This window comes from Dipteris shenzhenensis, chromosome 20, assembly GCF_047967505.1.
Source record: "Dipteris shenzhenensis isolate YYH24624 ecotype China chromosome 20, Dip_SZ_1.0, whole genome shotgun sequence".
NCBI lineage: Eukaryota > Viridiplantae > Streptophyta > Polypodiopsida > Gleicheniales > Dipteridaceae > Dipteris > Dipteris shenzhenensis.
The window spans coordinates 21,019,618-21,042,274 of record NC_141615.1 but is presented as its reverse complement, the minus strand read 5'-3'; the positions used below and the strand labels follow the sequence as shown (position 1 = coordinate 21,042,274).

Genomic DNA, 22,657 nt, shown 5'->3' with positions numbered 1-22,657 from the left:
GGTGCCACCTGCCAAGAGGACATAAGTGGGTTGGTTTCTAATATGTTGGTGCTCTTGTAGAGCTGCTTTGGACTAAAGATTTCTGGCTGTTCTGGCACTCTAGGCTGCTCCAGACTAAAGGTTTCTGCAGTTTACACTTGTGGATTGCCTACGAGCTGTGGCTGCTATGAAAGTGTGAAACCCTTGTGGGCCAGTACTCAAAAGTGAGGAATCATGGTGAACTCTCAAGTAGTGACTGTGCTGAATTGAAGATGACCTTCTAATCCGGATATCTGCTACTGTGGTGGTGGTTGCTGATGGTGCAAGAGGCTGGCTAATTTCCCTCTTATAGGCTTTTTTAGTCTGTTTGGCTGGTCTAACCCTGTGCTGCCTGGCTGACCAGGCAGTCTGCGGCCGACCACTGGTTAGCTGAGGTCAAAACATCCACCACCTTGTGTTGGCCTAGATATACGTTGCAGCTTTTGGAGGTCAAAGGCTAAGGTGTGTGAGGTTGTGTGATTTATGGTGAGCATTTCGAGTTCATTTTACTGTCATACAAGAATATGCTCCATGGTTTGGGCACCCGTTCTTGTGCTTTTTGATGTTGAAATAGGGAAGATCCCCTTTTAACTTCTAATGGGTGATTGGAAGCCTGTGCTTCAAAAGTAGTTGTAAAGTTCTAGTTTTGGCCTTATATTTTGTGTTTTCCTTTTTTTTTTTTGGGTGCCATCCTTTTTTCCTTCTAGTCTAATGCAATTGCCTAATTTAAGTGGTTGCAAGAGACTCATGTAATGTGCTGGTATGCGATCAGAGCATATGGAATGTATGCAGCCACTTTGAGCTGTATAAAAAGTCTAGTTGAATGAACTGGAAGGGATAAAATGGGAAGGGGGCAATTTGCAAGAGAGGGAATCAACCCCATGCTTCTTATGGGAGATAGGAATGAATTCATGAAGAGATGTGTGTCTTCATCAAGGGAAGCACATCCCAGGGAAGTGGGAGTTTGGGAGATGTCTTCAGGAGCCAGCCTAGAGAGGACGAGAATTTCTAGTTGCCGTGCATGAGAGAAGGATGCAACACAAGCTTGAATATCCAAGGATCAGCATGAGGCGAGCAAATAAGTGGCTCCTCTTAGCGAATTACGCTTAAAGTGGCCTAAATGAGAGACAAGTATTCGTACAGCAAGTCATGATTGGGATCAGTAAGGGATTTGTGTGCATTAAATACTTATCTTGAGACACATGCAGACCTCAAACTTCTGTGACTATAACATGAAAGTATTACCAAGCTCTGCCTCGAATGACCTTTAAAAATCCACCTGCTGTTAAAGGATTATGTTTAGTGATGTATTTGCTTACAACGAACGAATCATGTCAGAGAATTGCCCAAATTTGCCTCAATATATGGGCCAAATATATAATGAAATTTCTGTCATAGATTATTGAAATGCCTTAATATGATTAAAAAACCCGGTTCTCAAGATATATTTAGCTTTTCATCTCCGAGGTCTGACAGAAACTCTAAACGAAAATATTTGTATGTGTGTGTGGAAGTGTGTATATACATGACAGCACACTACGATTTTCAGCCTTGTGGGTGGCTCCTCTTCTTTATTTTGCTTTCAGAGGATTATTTGTTGGGGTGAAAACGAAGAGGGTAAGAGAGCAAGATTCAAGTAAGGGAGGGGTGGAATAAGAGAGGTATTGAAGGAGGGAGGAGAGAGAAGTGGAAGGACTTGGCATATGTGGTATGGCGCTTGGGAGGAGAGTTCTCTCTCCCCATATGGGTGGGACCAATATGTAGGGGAGTGTAGCCCCCCCTCGCCCCAACGACCCACCCAAAAAAAAAACCCGTGGTACACGCGCACTGTGTGAGCAAATAGGTCCTAGGTTCAATTCCCAGGCGGGCATGATTGGAACACATTCAAACTTTTGAAGGTTTAACTGCATGCGAGGTTGACGGTTGGGAGAGGCATGATCATGCATGAGATCAACTGTGCTTAAGAAATTGGGGCCCAAATGAAGATGGGTACCATATATTAGTTGGGTTTCTTAAATAAATCAGAAGTAATAGGGGTGCTTGGCAATTAAAAGATAAACTAGAGGCAAACGAAGAAAGGTGAAAAAGAACAATTTGGAAAGTTACGAGCGATAGTCCCAACGTTGTCTCTCCTTAGAAGTAGAAGAAGAATTTACCTCATCCTCCCATCTTGGTTGAAGGAGGCTAATAGTGCAGACGAAAACTTTGGCAACTAAGATGGAGACTGTATCTAGTTGAAGATTCTAGTACCTAAGGCAAATAAAGAAAACAAGAATGGTAAGTGAACCTGTGTAAGCTTCCAATCTTACCGCTATGTGTTCTCATGAATGGGAGTGTGTGTGGGAGGTTTAGTTGGGGTGACATATATGTTCATATTTTAGTTGAATATATGAAGGTTAGAATCCTACCCATCACGTGTTCTCTTGAAGGGAAGTTTGTGATGAGGGAGGTTTAATTGGGGCGATCAAAAATATCGTTGGACGTTGATGACGTCCGTGGGGAGGTCGTAGTAGCTAGTCCCTGCTATGCATGATGGAGGACCACAAATATTATATTGGTGAAGCTGAAGCTGGCCCACATGCTTCACGATGCTTGAGCATTGCGAGTTGATGGCATCCTCGGGATGGAGTTAGTTCATCCCCCTTTTTTGGAAAGTTTGCAAAGAAATATTTGAAAGTCAGATCCATATGTAAAGAAGTCCATTACAATATATATATATATATATATATATATATATATATGTATGTATGTATGTATGTATGTATGTATGTATGTATGTATGTACTGCTCCGGCTTGGTATGTGCCCTCTTGTTGGTGCTTCTCGAGATCCTGCGTGGCACAGCTCAGGAGGATGGTCCGGAATTTCCTGTGGTCTGGGGGGGATGGTCTCAGAGATACCAGAGCCAGGGTAGCCTGGCAGACAGTCATTCTTCCGCAGGCTGAGGGTGGCTTGGGGGTCATTGATCTTGAGCTTCAGAGTCAGGCCCTGCTGAGCAAGTTAGTTATCCGCGGTTTGACCCCGGGGGGGCAAACGTGGAAGATGTTACTTCAGCAGGGGATTAGTTCTTGCGTCCCGCGCCGAGATGGAGAGTGGCTACCGTCCCTTCGGTGGATCTTCACCTCTGCACCGCTTACTCACCCCCGCTTCCCGCTCATTCGTAGCCTTCTCACGGTTTGGAGGCGACTTTGTCTCAGTCTCTTCCAGTCCCCTCCTAGCAGTCAGGAGGAGATCGACCGCCAGCCGCTCATCTGGAACGATCAGGTCAGAGATACCTTGGGCCTTCAGCTGGGGGAGAGGTCACATATCTCGTGGGACGGCTGGATGCGGGGGCCAGCCCGGTCCCTTCGAGTTTGGAGGGACACTTACAGACACTTGGAGACCGTTGCTCTAGCAGCCGCAGCCGGAGGTGTCCGTGGAGCTCAGGCGAGACGCACAGAGATAGATGAAGCGATTCCTGTCGGTTGGCTGGTTCGACCCGAGATTCAGATCCTCATGCCTGGTGATGCCCGTTGGCTTGGACAGTTCACTCCCCGTGGCATCCCACTGGTGGTTGCAGGCCGGCTGGACGACACCTGTGTATCCTTCTTCGCGGTTTTGGGGGACGGCCGACTCAGGAGTGAGGGTGTGCTCATTGACCTCCTTCTCTCGTGGCAGAGGGTTCGTGTCGTAGGCCTCGTGGGGAAGGATTGGCGGATCGATCCTAGTATAGAGCAGGATCAGGTGCAGTTATGGCGCCTCTGGCTTTGGGAGGGGCGGGCCCTGTCAGAGCTTGATTGGGACCCAGGTGAGTGGAGATGGCCAGAGGTTGTGGCAGGCCAGGGGCCGACTCCTTTCTTTGCTTACAGCACGAAGTTGGGCAGGAGAGTTCTCGGGAGGATGCAGAGCCGACCGCCCACCCAGCGGCCCAATTGGTATGCTCAGGGTATCTCCAGGCTATTTTTGCAGGCCTTCTGGAAGGCCTTGTGGGAGAGCTGGCGGCCGCGGAAGATTTCCTACTTCCTTTGGCTACTCACCCACAAGGGTCTTCTAGTGGGGAGCTGGTTGCGGCAAATTGGTCAGGATGGACTTTGTCAGATTTGTCATGAGGACGAGGAATCACCAAAGCACTGCCTGTGGAGCTGCACTCGCGCCCAGGACGTGTAGGTGGGCCTTCGGGATCCTTACTCGCGCAGCACCGGAGTTAGGTTTGATCACTTGGGGCTCGTTCTGCTGGTGCAGCACCACACCAAGCTATCATCAGTTGTTCGAGGCAGGCCCGCAGGACCCCATGTTCCTTATCACACAGGGGACTTGGGGGCCGCTTGAGGGCATCCCGCAGCACTTGGCAGAGGCGGACACAGGATCTCAGGAGAGGCAGCCAGTCTGGGAGATTATTAGCAGCATTGTCGGATGGCACATTTGGACCTCGCACTGCGCGCAGATCCTCGGTGGTACCTCTCTTTTGACTGCCCAGGTCATGGCCGACATCTGGAGCGAGATTATCCACACACTCAGGGGCCAGTGGGACCAGATGCAGGGGGATTCCTGGGCTGGCTGGGAGAAGCGGAGACGTTTCCTCCGAGATTGGGATACGCAGGGCCTCTTCTTCGAGCATACTTCTCAGGGCCTTCAGTGGCGCTATTCACCGCCTCTCTGGCTGTTTATTCACACCCGCCTGATCCCTCTGTGAGAGAGAGCTTTTTGTTTCCACTTAGGGCTGCGTCCGATTTGTGAACGCAGCCCCGTCAGCTGCAAAACTGACCCCATGTATCTTGTTTTTCGAAGTAATATAATCAGCACTGTTTTTTCGGAAAAAAAAAAAGTATGTATGTATGTATGTATGTATGTATACACATATACATGTATATGTGTACACACACACACACACACTATACACACACGCACACACATATATATACATATACATATACATATACATATGCATATACATACATATACATATACATATACATATACATATACATATACATATACATATACATATACATATATAACATATACATATACGTATACATATGCATATACATACATACACATACACATACATATACATATACATATACATATATAACATATACATATACATATACATATACATATACATAGTGTATATATGTATGTATATGTATGTACATACATACATACATACGTATGCATGGGTGAAAATTTTGATGCTTTATATTACAGAGTAACTATCCCAAAATGGGATGTGGCAGAGAAGATCTCAGTATATGACAAGTATTGAAGGTAGAGTTCTTTAGAGCATTGAGATTGATATCAAGGTGACTCCTGAGACTGCACAAACCATGAAAACACTCATTGTGCAAATTAGTCCCAAGGTTCTCCTTGGCATGATAAACTTGGATATTTCAACTATGGCAGCCTCAAGCTTATGCAAGAGATAGGGAAGATACGTGGCATTCTCAGAATTAATGTAGAAATAAGTGTTTGTGAAGCACACATATATGGGAAGCCATCATTGAGTGAGTTTTAAAATGTTTGGTAGTCTCGATACAATGGGAATTTGGCTTGCTTGGATTGTTTTGTTATGCTATGGAATTGTTTTACTTTTTCCTGTAATTGTAAATGCTGAGGTCAGTCGGTCTTTGAGTAAGTGAAGAGAGAGGTCCATCGCCTGTTTCTAGTGATTGTGGGACAGGCTACAGCCCTGTACACTTTCTTAACTGCTCTCCAAACAAGTTTACTATTGATGTCTGGAAAGCAAGGTAACCCCTTTGAAAATATGACCAGGTTGGTTGACAACAAATATATGTCTGTCCTTAAACTAGTTTTGTTTGTAAAATGCCCCTTTTTATATGTTTAAACTGGGACTAGGTGACGAGCCTTTTGTAAAAACAGAACTGGATAGCAAATTGAATGATTTGTTTAGGAAGGTCATTCCAGTATGTTGTTCGTTGCAGTTATATCTTGTTTCTTGCATTTTCAGAGCTCTCTTTATATGCATGGTTGACTTTGTCATGATTATGGGGTGTATTTTTTTCTCATCATGTCCAATATCTGGGTATATTGAAAATGTCTGGATTTGAGAAGAAGGATTCGTTTAAAGAGCTCACACCTGAGTGTATTGGCCATCATAGTGGGTTAGATAAGTTCTGTTCAAAACTCTAAGGTACAGCATCCATGGAACAGGGGTTTGGATTCAGAGAATCACTGTTGTGGTGCAGAATGGGGGAGCAGACAGTGCATTGGCTGTTGTTGATATGGTGTCAAGCGTTGTTATTGATTCTCCTCGAAAGGTATGTACCTACCCTTTTTATTCATTGTACTAAAAATTACAAGAGGGAGAAGTGATTATTAGCATGCACATAGCTTCGAGGTTATATTGCAGAAGTTGCTATCAATTGCTACAACTTTTCAAATTCACAAAAAATGAATGGATTTAAGTTTGTTCTCATGCCAATTGACCTTAATGAGAAACATATACCAAGTGAGCAGCACGTGCGGCTTTGAGAGGCTTTTGAACCTTTTTGCTATTCATGTAGCTTATGTTCTGTGACAGGATGCGTCTGCGCATGCTCCTGGGTTCATCTAGATATGTGTGACAGGAAAACTGAAAAGTTGTAAGACCTTTTAAAGACAATGCTTCCGAATAGAATTGGTCTAATTTCCCTTATTTGCTTTATCCTAGTAGGGCTAAATTTCTTGTGCCATTAGACATATGGAAATGTCATGCTACATGTACTACGATATCGATCCATGGCAAAGCCATGTCAAACACAAATGATTTGCTGATCCATCGAAGCTGATTAATAAAATCAGTTCAAGTTGGTCAAACAACATGACGTAAGGATTGTAAAGGCTGTACAGACTTTATTGATGCTGCTAACTACCTTTGTACACTGCTTTCAAAGCAATCTCCTGAGTTTCTTCATTGTTTCTTTGTATATGTCTAGGAACAGTTCTGCTCTTTTTTTAATTCACCAGCAGCATTCTCTGCTATTTCCACAACCTGAGATGTAGACTGGGAAAGAAACCGTAAAAGATATGTGCTTGAGGTCAGACCACCTCACGAAAATGACATGCTGCCATGATATACCTTGCCATAATGTGCTGAAGTTAAGAAATACGTTAGATTCACGGGGTGCGAGAACATCCAACACTGTGCATGAAATGCATTGAACAACTCCTCGGTTGCTTCCAACGAACACAAAGAAAGACTTCTTTGTCACAGATGCAGCGGAAATATGCAAAAGAATGGAGAGTAGAAATACACTTGAGAATGCATCTGCCGTAGAAAATTCATATGTGAAAGAGGGGAGAGTAGAAATACACATGAGAATGCATCTGCTGTATTAACTGGCAAAAACTGGTGTGAAATGGACTATAATAAAGGGTAAAATGAGCACTGTTCATAGGAGGTTGTGGGGGCCTCTGGTTGACTAACTGGGCAGTCCGACTGGCCCAATTTGGTTGGCTGGTCGGTTAACCTGGCCCAGTTGGTCGGCTGACCCTACTCAGCGGTCAGGTGGTTGGCTGTGTTAGAAATTGAGCCTAGGATTCAGCCCTAAGTGAACCCAGTTTGCAGCACCTCTGGGACTCCTTTGCCTCCTGGATGTAGGCTACTGCTGCTCTTGCTGCTCCCTTGTGTGCTGACTTGCTGGATGAATTTATGCCCCCCAAGGGGCCCCTTTTATAGGGGCTGGCAGACCCCCTATCTGCACCAACTTGCTGCCTTGCTGGCCGACTCAGCAGGCCCTCCAACTGACTCCACGCCTCCCCATATATGGGGCTGTGGGCTTGCCTCCTTGGGCTGTGTGTTGGCCAACCAGCCAGCCTAGCCTTTATAAGGGCAGGGCATTGCCCACTTGCAGCCCCTCTTTTGCCAGGTAAGGACCAGGCCCATGGGCTGCTTGCCTCGCCATGTTCCAGGCCATTGCAGGCCCTATAGGCTGCCCTGAACACATGTGTTTGCATCTTGCCTTTGCTCCCCAGCCCTATGACGACCTGTCTCTGCTCCGTACCCTGCTCTCAGCCCTCCGTACCTATCCGTACTGGTGTGCTGTCAGCTTGCATGTCTGCTGCAGAAACCCGTAGTCCAAAAGACCTCGCTCTCAGCTCTCCAGGATGCTCTTGTTCCTCTAGGTATGTTTCTGTGAGGTGCTGGCCCATGTGGCAGCCCCCTCTCTTTCTCTTCCCTGGGCATATCTTGCCCTAGGTCTCTCTTCCCCATGCTCTCCCAATTTGGTGGCTTACAGATGGGGTTTCAACACCTGTTATTGCTAGTTAGAGTGTGGGGATCTTGTAGCATGGTAGGCCATAATCTTGATCTTGGTTATTATTTAAGAAGATTGTGCAGGAAAATGAGAAATGAGGTGGTTACTAGATGAGGGAAGAAAGACCTAGGGCATATCTTGCCCTAGGTCTCTCTTCCCCATGCTCTCCTCATTTGGTGGCTTACAGAATGGGGTTTCAACACCTGTTATTGCTAGTTACAGTGCAGGGATCCTGAAGCATGGTAGGCCATAATCTTGATCTTGGTCAAAATTTAAGAAGATTGTGCAGGAAAATGAGAAATGAGGTGGTTATTAGATGGGAGTAAGTATGGGAATAACATTGTTTTAAATTTAGTGGTGGGGGATGATCAAAAGGAAGGAGATTTTTCTTGAAAAAAAAAAAAAGGAAGGAGATTTCGTTGAGAGGTCGTATAAAAAGTGTAGTTTTTGCTTGCCTATGTTCAACTCTTCTAGACAAAAAATTATTATTTTTTGAATCATAACCCTTGCCTTAGCGACCATCCAGGTGATCAATTTCGACTATGAGATTACATGTGGCACGTAAAACCTCTATCACCTCCTCAATTGTTGACCATGAGCTTATTCTCCATTGTTGCAGTTCTTGTTTGCATTCTGAATAGGTTGGCTAGTTCATGAATGTGAGAGCAAGGAATTAAGAATGACAACAATTTCATAAGAAATCGAGGTCACTGTTTTGTACAGCTAATCGAAAAGGAAATAGGAATAGGGTTGAGAGAGTGTAGTGCTTTAGAGTCGGGATGGGGTATTGATCAAGGCTATCCCCCACACCAAGGCTGATTTGTGGTGTATTTGCTTCAGTATAGAAACAAGATGCAAACTCAGTGACTAAACCTTAAAAATACAACTGTATGGTGCTCATAGACATTCTAAAAAATAGTATACAATATATATGTGAGATTTCCCAGCTGGGAATTGTCACAAGGGCGTGAAATTTTGATTGTGAAATTTACTAGTGAATACCTTTAGCTTGCATGTGGGCAAGGCCATGGGTTGTAGGTGTGCAATGGCCCCCTAGGAATTAATGCCTTGGGGGTGAATTAATTGTTTGGTCCAAAAAGGGAGCAAAGGGCCCTTAGGATTTAATGTTAGGCCATTGATATGGTCCAAAGAGTGCCCCATAGAGGGGGCATGGGGCAAATTGAAATGTGGGTGCCACGTTGCACCTTCTAAATTCCAAAGGCAACATGTATGGCAATGGTAGAATGACGGCACATTTTTGGTATTGCGAGTTTGGCCAAAAGCTACATGTCCTGGGTGGATTCCAAGGGGGTGAGGAGCGCCAATTGACGATTCCGTCTATACGTCTGAATCGTCCGTGCCTATTGACTTTTGCTTGGTGAGAGTAGTGCACAATAAGGAATATGCGTGGTATATCGATGCCTATTGGGTTGTGGAATGCCCTTGATGCAAGTAGAATCGAATCCTTTGGTGAGAGCAGTGCACAAGAAGGAATGTGCATGGTATATTGATGCCTATTGGGTTGTGGAATGCCCTTATGCAGGTAGAATTGAGTCCATTGTGTAACCCAGTTTCAGTGTCCTCCAAATAATAAAGAAATACTGAAAGGGGCTCACAGCCATATGGTTCCATGCCACTCAATGGGCAGCCATCAGTTATGCCAAATGCACAGGGTGCTCCATTGCAACAGTCTATCTTTGGTCCTAGTGTTAATAGTTTTCAGTATGCAAACCAGGGGCAGCAAGATATTTCCCAACCCTCACTCCATCCATGATATTTTGGGGGTGGTTCAGTGTTCCAGGCAATGGCTGGTCAAGCTGTGGATAGTTTTGGAATGCCTTGAAACTACACTGTTGGTTTTCAGCCTGGTATGCAAGGTATGCAAGGGACTATGCTTGGGGTATGTAGCCGAGAATGCAAAATGTATCGTATGGAAATATTGGAATGCTGCCAGGAATGTAGAGTGGAATGCATGGTACTATGGGAGCTCTTGTAGGTATGTTTGGTATGCAAGGAACTAGGGCTGGTATGGCACACCCTCCTATGGGTAGTGGGACGTTGGCCAGGTTGTGGGTAATGCTATGCAAGTACCATTTTTGCAGCCACTTGTGTATGATAATCTGACACCTAAAAGTAAGGCAAAAGGCTTTAAGGAAGGTGGGGAAGCAGTGAAGTTTGAGACCTGGAATGGGGCACAAGGTAGGCTGAAGGCTTTGAATTTTGTTAAACAATTTGATGCAGCCTTCTCAGGAGGTAACTTCCTTTGCCTGAGTCTTCTAAGATGCGTAAGGTAGCCACTTTTTCTGAAAGGGAATGCATTGCAGTGGTGGACCAACTTGTTGCTTCAAAACAAAGAGCCGACTAGTTGGGTTCAACTTAAACATATATTCTTAGCTGCTTGGCTGACTAACTATATTCGAAGTGGATGAAATGATAGCTTGGCATAAGCTGGACACAACCGTATAATAAGAAGTTTTGGGAGGCTTTGCGGCCCATTAGCTCTTATTGGCATGTGCGTTTATTTGAGTAGATTGAGAAGTATTGTTGTGGGCTCTCCAAAGAAGTTAGAGATTACTGCACTAAGACCAGAGTAACCAACGTGTCATAGTTGATTGAAAATGCAACAACTGATGCTTAGTTGCTTGGAAAGACTAGTGGTTACAAGAACAATAAAAACGATAATTTTAGGAAAGTAGGGAAGCCAGGGAATGTTTCCAAGGCTCCTTTCAATAGAGAGAAGAAGCGTGATAGGCAAAGTTTTAACTAGCTGTTACGTGAAGAAAGGAAGGCCTTATGGATGCCAATGAATGCTTTCATTGCAAGGAAGAGGGACTGCTAGAAATGACCCAACAGAGGGTACACACAGTGGAAGACTTATAGTAATGCCCAGGAGCTCACACAGTGTGCGTGTGGGGTGTGGAATCACAAACTTTTTTACTTAATGTGCGTCACATAGATTAGATGTGCAGACTCTTCAATAGACAATGAACCAGCCAGACAGAGAAACCACCAAAATAATATATTTCCGTCCAAAACTATGGACACAATACAAAAGAGAGAGATCCAGAGTCCCACCAATGGTGTGGTCCTTTGATCTAACCACAAGGTCCTCCTCCTATCTGCTGGCTATCTCTAGACTCGAGCCCGCGTGCTCCATCTCGAGCCTCTGTAGACTTTTCGTCCAGTGTGTTCTTCTCCACCTTACTGCCTGTGAATCAGCCTAGGTGGGCAGCCCCTGCCAAGCTTTGTCTGCAGCACACAGGTCCGTGTTCCACTGCTCCAACCTGCTTGTGAATGGCTGCTCTAGAAGGTATGATTATCTCAGCACCTTGCTGCCCTAGAAGACAGCCAAGGTCCAGCCTCTCCCTAGAGCTAAGTCTGCAGCACCTGTTGCACTCTCTCACCTCCTGTAGATAGGCCCAGAGAGTAGGCTTCCTGTTGCTCCTTTCTGCCCTGGAACTGCTGGCTGCTGGATGAATTGTGAGGCATCAAGCCTCTCCTTTTATAGGCCTAGGGGCCTGTCAAAAAACCGACCAGCCTGCCCTAATCTGGCCGACCAGACTGGCTGACCAGACCGTGGCTAGATTTAGATTTAGATGCTCGTTTGGGAGAGACTAAAATGAAATCGTTTAGACTTCACAAGCAGTTGTAGCTTGAATGAAGAGATTTGGACTACTTTTTGATTAGCCTTCTCCTTTAGTGCTAGCCTTCGTCATGGCTGAGTTTGCCCTTCACCTCCGGAGTGCGGACAGAAACTCAGTACGAAGACTTTGTATAAATGGATGCTCAAGTATGTGTGGGTGTGTGGATTTGTATGTGTGAGAGCATACTTTTATACTATGGTCTACATCCACTGTTGGGTGCTGATGACGTCAGTGGGGATGTCATAGTAGCTAGTCCCTGCTATGCGTGATGGAGTTTATGGTTTTCAATCTTATGAGTGACTCGTGAGATTGAAACTGCACTATGTTGTGTTTCTAGAGGATGAGTTTGGGAATGTTCTTGGATTCATCTAGGTATATGTGGCTGGTCCAGCCCTTTAAGGGGTCACAACCCGGGGCTTTCGGCCCCACACTTCTAGGGCCTTTGGCCCTCCAATCTAGGCAAGGGCCCAGCCCTATATAAGGCATGCCATTGCCCACTGGCAGCCCCATTTGCTGCTCCACCAGGCCTCAAACAGCCCCGTACAGCTTTGTACCCTGCTCCGTACACATGCTGATGTCAGCGCCACCTGTCCTAGATCTGCACAGCCTTGTAGCCTGCTCCGTACACTTGCGCTCCTGACCCGCTTGTACCGCGCCTTTGCTCTAGGCTCTCCAGGATGCTCTTGAGCAGTGCTGCCCGCATGACAGCCTTGCTGCTGTCCATGTGGCAGCCATCTCTTCACTCTTGGCTGTGAGGTGCTGCCCATGTGGCAGCTCCCTCTCTTTCTTTTGGGGCACATCCTGATCTAGGTCTCCCTCCCCCACGCTCTCCTCATATGGGGGCTTACAGATGGGGAGGTGACCTTTCCAACAGGGACATGTAGCACGAGAATGTCGAAAGCGCAAGTTGAAGGGGAAAGCTGATGATAGGGATGAACAAAAAGGCATGAAGCCTAAGCCTTCTTCAGCATTGATGCCTAACGTTATTAGTGAACAGCCAAAGAGGGATGCTGCAGAGTTATGTAGAGGATGGGGCAAGATGAGAGATCAAATATCTTTGATCTTCTTTGTTCCAGGGGCATGTGCAGAAATTCTCTCCCTAGAATTAGCAGGCAAGTTGGGAATCCATGCAGAAGAGATGAGATCCATGAGTGAGGCAAGCTTGGCTTGTCTTGGGTTTAGTACACCTGTTACCCCTATCATTGGGACGCTCCATTTGTATATACAGAGTTTTGTGGATAGTGATAAGTTTTATATTATGCCACTTGAGGGCTGTGATGTCTTGTTTGGAATGCCATGGTGTCATAGAGTTCATGTTGTATAGAATGCTTACAACCGGAAGATCACTTTGGTGCATAGAGGAAAGACACATGTTTTGGATTTTAAAGCTAAGGGAGAGTTAGTCCCTGTTGTATCTGCTTCTGCTATTTGCTCAGTATTGAAAAATCCTCTTTCTGCGTATTTAATATTTGCAAAAGATATTAGTCTGATGATCCACGGACTGTTTTCTCTAAGGTGGATAAACAGCGGACAGATTTCCTTAGTCACTTTGGGGATTGTTTTTCTGACTCTTTGCCATGTGAACTTCAACTTGAAAGGCCTGAGGATCATGGTATTGATGTAATAACAGGTAGTAGTCCACCGAACAATCCACCATATAGAGTTAGTCTGATGATCCACGGACTGTTTTCTCTAAGGTGGATAAAGAGCGGACAGATTTCCTTAGTCACTTTGGGGATTGTTTTCCTGACTCTTTGCCATGTGAACTTCAACCTAAAAGACCTGAGGATCATGGCATTGATGTAATAATAGGTAGTAGTCCACCGAACAATCCATGATATAGAGTTAGTGCAGCCCAACAAGAAGAGAGCATGAGACAGGTGAGGGATTTATTCCACCGAACAATCCATGATATAGAGTTAGTGCAGCCCAACAAGAAGAGATCATGAGACAGGTGAGGGATTTATTGGAAAAGGGGTTGTTTCAGCATAGTTCATCAGTGTCGTTAGTCTAGAAGAGTGATGGGTCATGGCGAATGTGCATAGACTATCGTGCATTGAAGAAGATAACCATCAAGGACCATTCTACGAATTGGGATAGGTTGGAGGGATCAACTATTTTCAGCCTTGTAGATTTGAAGAGTGGGTATCACCAGATATACATTCGGTCGGAGGATGTGTCTAAGACAGCTTTCAGGACCTCCTTTGGGCTGTATGAGTTCTTAGTTTTGCCATTGGGACTCACGAATGCTACTACAACCTTTTACCGAATGATGATAGAATCTTGCGGCAATATAGATATTTTGTGGGCACTTTCTTTGATGATATGATTGTGTACTTAAAGGATGAGGCAGAGCATAAGAAGCATTTGACAATAGTGTTTGCATTTGCAGATTTTAGAAAGAATAGGCTGCTCATTAATGCAAAGAAAAGTGAGTTCTTTATGCCTCAGATCCACTTTTGGCACACATTGTCTCCAAAGAAGTGCGTATGGATCGTGCTAAGACAGAAGCAATCCGCAGTTGGCTTCAGTTGAGAAATTTGCATGATGTACGAAGCTTTTTGGGTCTATGCTCATACTATAGACGGTTCATACTGAGATTGCTTCACTTTATGCAATGTAGAAGAAGGGAGTGTCTTTTACATGGGCTGAAAATGACATTGTAGCATTTGCAATGTTAAAAGAAAAGCTTACTTTGGAATGTTCATCTTGCCAGATCTCCAAAAAGTTGTTGTTGTCTAGTGTGATGGAAAGAACAGCCTTGGGTAGTGTAACCAATCCTTAAGATACTTGAAAATATTTTAGCAATAAAATCACTGCTATTATGACACTTTTGACAGTTTGCAACACACAAAACAGCTTCTGGAACAAATCGCAATATGGCTCTACTCCCTGGAATAGCTTGTAGAGGATCTCGGGCACCCTTAGACCAAATCACTGCAGTGCTAGGCTCCTTGGAATCAACTCGCAGCAGGTCTGGGTGCTTTGGAGTCAATTCGCAGCATCTTTGGGCACCAAGTAGATGATCTTCGAGAAGGGCTGGGAATTGGATCGCTGCAGCTGCACTCTTTCCGGGCACTTGTACGCGTCAGAGAGTCGAAGATATGCTGATGGAATGAATCGCAACTCAGAGTGGGAGGAGTAGAAGTGAATCACAGCAATAGAAAGAGGGGTTTTGGGAAGAAAGAATACAAGACACCACACTAGGGCCCAAAAATAAGGGCTGAACCCCCCCGAAAGTCTTTATTGCAATAGAATGATCTTTGTACAACTGGCTCATGCCTATGTTGTGCAGGGTGCTCTCAGTGGGTAGTTCTATTTCTTGTCCAAACTTCTATGGATGCTGCTTGTGTATTGATGCTTTCTTTCTTTGCTCTGGGCAATTAAGAGGTGAAGTGGACACTTGATGCAGCATTGGGATTGTGTGACCTAGTACGGGTTGCTAGGAACAATTCCAGGCTTAGTGCAAGCAATCTGGAACAAAAATGGATGCCCATTGACTTGCTTGGCGAGACCAGCGCAGAGTAAGGATAAATCGATCAGGTGGAGTGTGATTTCACTATGGTGTTTGTGGGGCAAAAAAGGAGGCTCTGTTTGATTCTTGATTCATATGGAATAGCTATGGACTTTGCCCGATGTCAACCTTCGAATTGGCTTGTGCCATGGAACTCATTATCCATGAACTTTGACTCCAAGATTGCGGCTTCAAAACTCATTGTTTTCCATTGACTGAATTTGTTTCTTTCATTGGCTTTTATCCTAACTCTATTTTGGAGTTGCAGGCTTTGAAGTCACCTCTATATTTAGAACTTGACTTGAGCACCTACATTGAATATTCGGAGCTCCCAGATCTGTGACTATTGTCTTGTGTAGAGTCTCGAAACAATAGGCTCCACACAGAAGCAATATGTGCACAAAATAAATGATAAAATTAGCACTTGAGGAATATGTCAAGTACATTAGATAATAGGAAACTTGCATTTGCTGAAGAATTTCATGTGTGAATGTACCCTTGATCCATACATTGCCAAAAACAAATAGAAAATATATGAAGACAGGCATTGAAGCCTCAAACATGTTTGTAAACAATAAGCCTCACAAAACAGCAAATAACGTGAGTCCTCATTATCGTAAGTAGCATGACGCCCTTTGGTAGCATCATCCTTTAGTACACTCCTAAATTTCCAAATTGCAGTCTCTGTTTTTGGCTTTGGATGATTCTTTGGTATCTATGAAATTTGTTTGTAACATCTTTATTACATATGTTTAGAATAAAGTTTCTGCTTGAAATTACACTCTACATTGTTTGTCATACAAACAAGTTTGAATGTGAAATTTGAAGTTAAAAAGAAATGTTTTTTGCCCTTCGAAGTATTCATTTATGTCATGTGATGACTAGTCCTGAGGACAACATTTTGATATTCTTTGTAGTCTCTAGATAAGTTATCAATACTCCTATGGCATGAAGGAGAGAGATGCACAAGCTCTTTCATCACAATGTGAGAATGCATATGCATTTTGAAAGACTTGGAACCATTAAAATCCCGTTCTGTTGGTATGTTAAAATGTCATTCTACTTCTACTTTGCTTGTATCCAGGTCATCTACTATTGAAGAGGTTGCCTAGGTTATGGTCATGCTTAACTTAGAAGTTAAGAAAATCAAAGCCTTCTAAGTATTGAAGAAAAAATGGGAGAAAATCCCACAACAGTCCAGTGCAATAACTTCTGTGCATTTGGGTATTACATGCTCATCATCTCATATAGTGCTTCAACAAGGAACTTTTTGGGGTCTTTTAAAGACTATGTTGGTCAAAACTCAGATGGAGAGTTGTATTGGTGTTATTCTGTTCAATACCACTGCTGACTTCAAAATGCAAAAACCTGCCTGAAAACCATGCATTTCTCGTAGGAGTAGTAGTAGTACTGCTGTATAGCTCACAGGTGATGTTCTATCGTACATGTTTGCAGATCTTTGTGGGAGGTATTTGCCAGACATTATCTTCTGATAAGGTAAGGTATCATGAATCCAAATAACCTCTGAGGATGGTTTTATGACAAGGTTGCGGCCTTTCGTACTAAGCTTTTTATGGGCATGTGAAGGTCAAGGAGATTGTTACTGCCTTTGGCCAGCTGAAAGCGTATCACTGGGAAGTCACAACAAAAAATAACAAGAAAGAGTCTTTTGCTTTTCTAGAGGTGAGCAGTTTTTTGTTTTTTGTGATTTTTTTTTTTTTGGAGGAGCTCGCAGGGAGGGGAATGGTGGAAATATAATTATATGCAAGGAAAATATCTCTGCTGAAACAATTTAATATATTAGCTTTTGTTTTCGGCCTTGGTCAATATCTTCTTCAATTTGGAAAGTGTTGCTTTTGAGAAACGTTTATCCCCTAGTTGAAGCATGGTCAGTGACTGTTCTTTTGCTTCTTCTATAATCGTTTTTTATTAATTTGTAAGATTGGATATATTCTAGTCTTATGAAAGTATATATTAGTGACTGTTCTTCTATTTCTGCTCTCTGCTCGAGAACAAAATTCTAGGGGTATCTACCATTGCCCCTGAATTGGTCATTTAGAAACAGTGAGTTCTGCTGTTTATAAATGGCCTTTGACAGTTGCTAAGTCTAAAATAAGCAAGGCATGATTCTTTTTCTATTCAATGTAAACCTAGAGCAGCAGCAGGATTGTCGCTGTGCCGCATTCTAGCTTAATCACTCATACCAGCATGCATGAAGGTCATTCAGGGCAGCAAAGGATGTAAGAAATATCTTGTTTCCTGCACTATCACACTTCTGCAAACAAACAGGGTCAAACAGTGAGCTTGCAATATGCCTACACGTGGTTGCGTTGAAGATAAATGGGAAAACAGGCCCTAGATGTTTTGCCAACCTTCTCATCAGGGACAAGGTCGCAGAAAGTGTCCTTACCAGCCTCCATAAGGTTTGCACAGCCCTCATTGAGAAGATAGATAATCTGAAAGCTACAAATGTAGCCTTATTGGCTGAGAAAGCACTTGTGGATAAGGTACTCAATGAAATGAAGAAACAAGGTGGGAAGATGCAAGAAGAGTGGAGGAAAGAGAAATCCAAAAGAGAGGAATGGGAAAAAGACAAGTTGGAATGGGTAGTGCCAATACCAGCCTTCAAGGCAAAGTACATGCATTGGAAATTGAAGTACTAAATGGGGCCCCGGTAAAGACATGCAAGGCAATGGAAGAGCTCAAAGCAGAGAATGCCAACCTCAAGAAAGATATTGCAGTTATGCAGGCCACAATGCAAGGGAAACACGCTGAACTGAAACATCAAATCAGCATGGGGGAAGCCAAGATGTTGGAATGGTAGGATGTGGTCAAGAAAGGCACACTTGCCCCTAAAGAAGAGATCATCTCCGAAGCACTTCAGGAGGAAAGGAGAAGGACCAGAAAAGTGCTTAATGTCTTGGTGAGGGGCCTACCAATGGGAGACACTCCAATGGCAGATGCCAAGATATTGTTTACCAGAATGGGGGTCAATCTCACTTGTCAGACAACCTAGAGGGTGGGCAAATCTGAGGCAATCACAAAGCCACTAGTGCTGAAGTTCCGGACAGCCATGGACAGAAAAACCCTCATGAACATGAGAGCGACTTTAAAGGGAACCAAGATCTACTTGGATGGCGACCTCACTTTATTACAATAGGAGCACCGAAGGGAAGGTATGGTACGAGTAATGGCAGCGAGGGAAGTAGGGAAATGGACTGCATATAGGGATGGTAGGGTGATCATCCAAGAAAGAGGAGACAAGGAGGATAAGGAAGGGAAGGAAGAGGGAGAATTATGATGGTGTCGAGCCCATGGGATGTGTGCGCACACCGGACTGAAAATAGCTGTATGGAATTGTAATGGCACACTATGGTTTGACCCAGGAGGTTTCTTGGAGACATAATGATAGAGATATGATCATTTACATCGAGACGCACGAGAAAGAAAGAAAGAAAGTTTATTAAAGTCTTCGGAAGACCGATGGGTCTATGAGACTGTGAAAATCCTGATACAACGAGCTGTGGTAGTGGAGCTACTAAACGAGCATCCATACCAATGCAAAATGCAAAAATGCAGAATGGCAGTACTAAGTCCTAAGTACAACATAGTCATGTCGATGGTCGACTATATATCAATCTCAGCATCATCATCAATATCATCATCATCCCTAGCAACAGCAAGATATTAGGATGGATGAGGCAGTGGAGGCATGAAGTTGGCAATAGAGTGCTGTCGGCCACTCAGAGGTGCGGTCCTGGCACGTCTCCTGGTCGTAGCTCTGCGTCTAACCAGGGCTACTGTGACCCCCGTCGATCGGGCTCCGACTCTAAACAAGGAGGGGATGTCTCCAAGTGTGATCTGTGTGTCGACCGTCTGTCTGAGCTGTCGGGTCATAGGCTCCGGGTCACGGTCATGTCGAGAGCCCAGAGAGAGGGCTGCTCACAGTAACAAGATATACATGGGAGTTAGCTCACAGGAGAGAGTTGAGAAGAGATAGCGGAGTACGAGGCTCCGGGGGGGGGTGGCTGTCCTTTTAAAATCACACCCGAGACCACTCATATTTGTGGCTCGGAGAGAGGAGCATGCACGACACATGTGCATACGAGTTCAGCTTCCAGATGCTCGACCTATCTTCATTGCGGTGTGCTACTTTCCTCCAGACATGTCATCCTATGCACGAGAGGTCACTACAGATGGACACAGCCCATCATATGAGACGATCCATGATGACATCACGGAGTTCTCCAGAGTGGGAGACACACTCCTACTGGGGGATTTCAATGCACGGACAAGAAATGGACAGGTGAGCCTGCTTGACTTCACAGATGACAGAGATTCACACAGTCTCGGAGCTAGATGTAGCTGAGTTCGGGATATTGAGGCACTCTGCAGATGTCTCATGAGTGACATGGTATGGATGACATCTTCTTGAGCTAGGGGCAATGCACGACCTGATCATCTATAATGGTCTCCATGGATGGCCATTTTTTGGAAGACTCTCTTGCTTTCCGCACGGCGATGGGTCTCGAGTGGACTATCTAGTAGGCCCACTCGACTTTGTCTCACGAAAACACGACTTTACCACTATCTGTCACCACATTGTAAATATCCTAAGTCAAAGTACAGTTGACCATTTATTTGATCATAGTTAAAGAGTTTTATATGTGTTAATTATGGTCAAAGAGTTATTTTAATGGTCAAAGGATTGACTACGGTCAAAGATACTTGACTCTAGTCAAGTAAACCTGTCTTCGGTCAAGGAGACTTGGTTTATTACCAAGAGGGTTAACTGCGGTTAACCAGAGAACCACAGAGCAGAGTGTTGACTTCGGTCAACAAGACTTGGCATGCGCCAAGAGGGTTAACCCCGGTTAACCAAGATGTGCCAACTTCGGTTGGAGAGACTTGGCTATAATTAAGGCGCCTCGACCTTTGGTCAAAGCTCTTTAATTATAATCAAGAGTGTTGACTCCGGTCAATCAGAGAATATATATATATTTATTTGTAAATATATATTTGTTTAGATGTGCACACGTGTTCAGTGGGGACTCCCACCGTGACTAGGATTAGTCCACAGTGTGTTATTTGCATGCAAAGCGCTAACAATTAATGGGTGCCATGGTGGTGCGCTTTAATTAATTGTTGCAGGTACTAGGAAGGATTATTTTTCCTAAGCGTAACGGGAGCCTGACAAGCATCTAGGAGGCGGTTCGTGTGACCGAGAGCTTTGAAGACTCCAGAATGGCCCTTAGTGGCATGTAATAGGGCTTAGTTTAGATTTTAGACAAGTGGCATGTTGCCAATTTGAATTGAGCTCGAAGCTCTTGTAAAAAAGTGGATTATTCACGTTTTGAAATGGGGAGGTTTCCAGACAGCTCTACGCTGAACTTCTGTAACAGATTTTCTCTCATGTGCTGGAAGAGGAACGTGCAAATCAGCATGGGGCGCTGGCTGATCATTGCTTGTTGGAGGGCGTGGAGGAGGCTCATGTTGCTGGTCAAACTCCCCCTCTGAGGGAAGAAGAGGTAATCAAGAGTCAAAGGCATCAAACATGTCAACTTCTGGCTTAGCTTTGCAGTCCACAAGAGGAGAAGCTGAATGTTCAGCAAAGATTACATCTCTACTGACAATAATCTTCCCAGTATTTGGTTGGTGCAACCGATACCCTCTACTCTCCTGGCTGTAACCAATGAATATGCATTTGATTGCCTTATCATCAAGCTTATGTCTCAGCTGAGATGGTACAAGGACATATGCAAGAGACCCAAAAACACTCATGTGTGAAAGTGAAGGCTACCTGCCTTTCCGTGCTTCATAAGGTGTAACAGTCTTCAATGCCCTTGTAGGTGATTTATTCAACACATAGTTGGCGCACACCACTGCATGGAGCCAAAATTTATTAGGCAAGAACTTGGCCTTAAGCATGTATTTGGCCATCTTCGTAGTGGACCTGTTCTTTCTTTCAGGAATAGGATTATGCTGAGGAGTGTAAGGAGTAGTGCATGAGTGAACAATGCCCCGTGAAGCCAAAAATGCATCAAACTCCTTTGACATATACTCTCCCCCCCTATTTGTGTTGAGGGTGACAAGCTTGCATCCTGATTCATTCTTAACCATATTCAGTCACCTGTAAAAGCATGAGAACACTTCAGATCTGGCTTTTAAAGCATATACCTAGCAATATCTTGTGAAGTCATCAATTAGAGTCATGAAATATTTGTACCCTCCAATGGCATTTGTCCTCATTGGGCCATAGACATCACTGTGTACTAGCTGCAATTTCCTTTGTGAGAATTTTGGACAATCCTTTTGAAAAGGAAACCGATGCATCTTACCCAAAAGACAACCCTCACACACATGTTTGGAAACTGTGTGAGTTTGAGGTACATCATTTGCCATGCCTTGTGAATGTAACTTGGCAAGAGCTCTATAATTGCGATGACCCATTCTCTTATGCCAAAGATGAGTTTCAGCAAGCTGTGAATCTGAAATAGCAAATGCTTCAATAGAAAGTGCAGCTAAGTGATAATCAAGGTGATAAAGCCCCTTTTTCAAAGTGCCAGTGAGAACTATGGCATTGTCATCACGAAGATCATATACTAAGCATCTGTATTCATCAAATATAACTGAAACTTGAAGTGGCAATGGCTGAAATTGAAATCAAGTTGACTTCAATTTCAGGCACAAAAAGAACATTTGTCAGAGTGACATGATGGCTTGAAATGGATGTGAGCTGCACATCTCCAATTCCTTTTACAGTATAGGAAGCATTATTAGCACATGTGACAGTCCCCCCTCGAGGTGTATTAGCGAAGGAATGAAACAACTGTCTGCAAGAGGTGACGTGCTTGGAAGCACCACTATCAAAATGCCAAGACTAAGCATCATTAGCAGTAGAGAATGCATCAACTTTGGAGGGATTAAACGAGCAATGGACAGCCCATGCCCAATCATCCTGGAGAGCATGTGCATGTGAGGCATCTGCTGGCTCATGGGATTTAGTTGCATGTGAGGCATTTACTGTCAATCCTGCTTTCTTCTTCTCGAAAGCAATGCGCTTCTTGCATTCTGAAATCTCATGCCCTGGCTTGTGACAATAGTTGCATCTTTTCTTCTTTGACTTATCTGCTGTATTTTGAGATACATTGGAGGAATTGCCACTGTTAGGCACATATTTAGGCTTGCCCATAGGCTTGGAAGCCTTGCCTTTTCCTGTCTGCTGTGAAGCAAATGCATGATCAG

At 44.2% G+C, this 22,657-nt stretch overlaps 1 protein-coding gene across 3 annotated transcripts in view; it reads left to right on the top strand.

Moving 5' to 3' along the window:
* LOC147889405 (RNA-binding (RRM/RBD/RNP motifs) family protein) overlaps window positions 1-22,657 on the top strand; it is a 72,689-nt gene that overhangs the window by 18,493 nt on the left and 31,539 nt on the right. For all 3 annotated transcript variants that reach the window (XM_087391500.1, XM_087391499.1, XM_087391498.1), the window contains exons 5-7: window positions 6,206-6,277; window positions 16,868-16,909; window positions 17,000-17,095. In XM_087391500.1, the coding sequence (XP_087247626.1) occupies window positions 6,206-6,277; window positions 16,868-16,909; window positions 17,000-17,095 (210 nt within the window). The remainder of the gene's footprint in view (window positions 1-6,205; window positions 6,278-16,867; window positions 16,910-16,999; window positions 17,096-22,657) is intronic.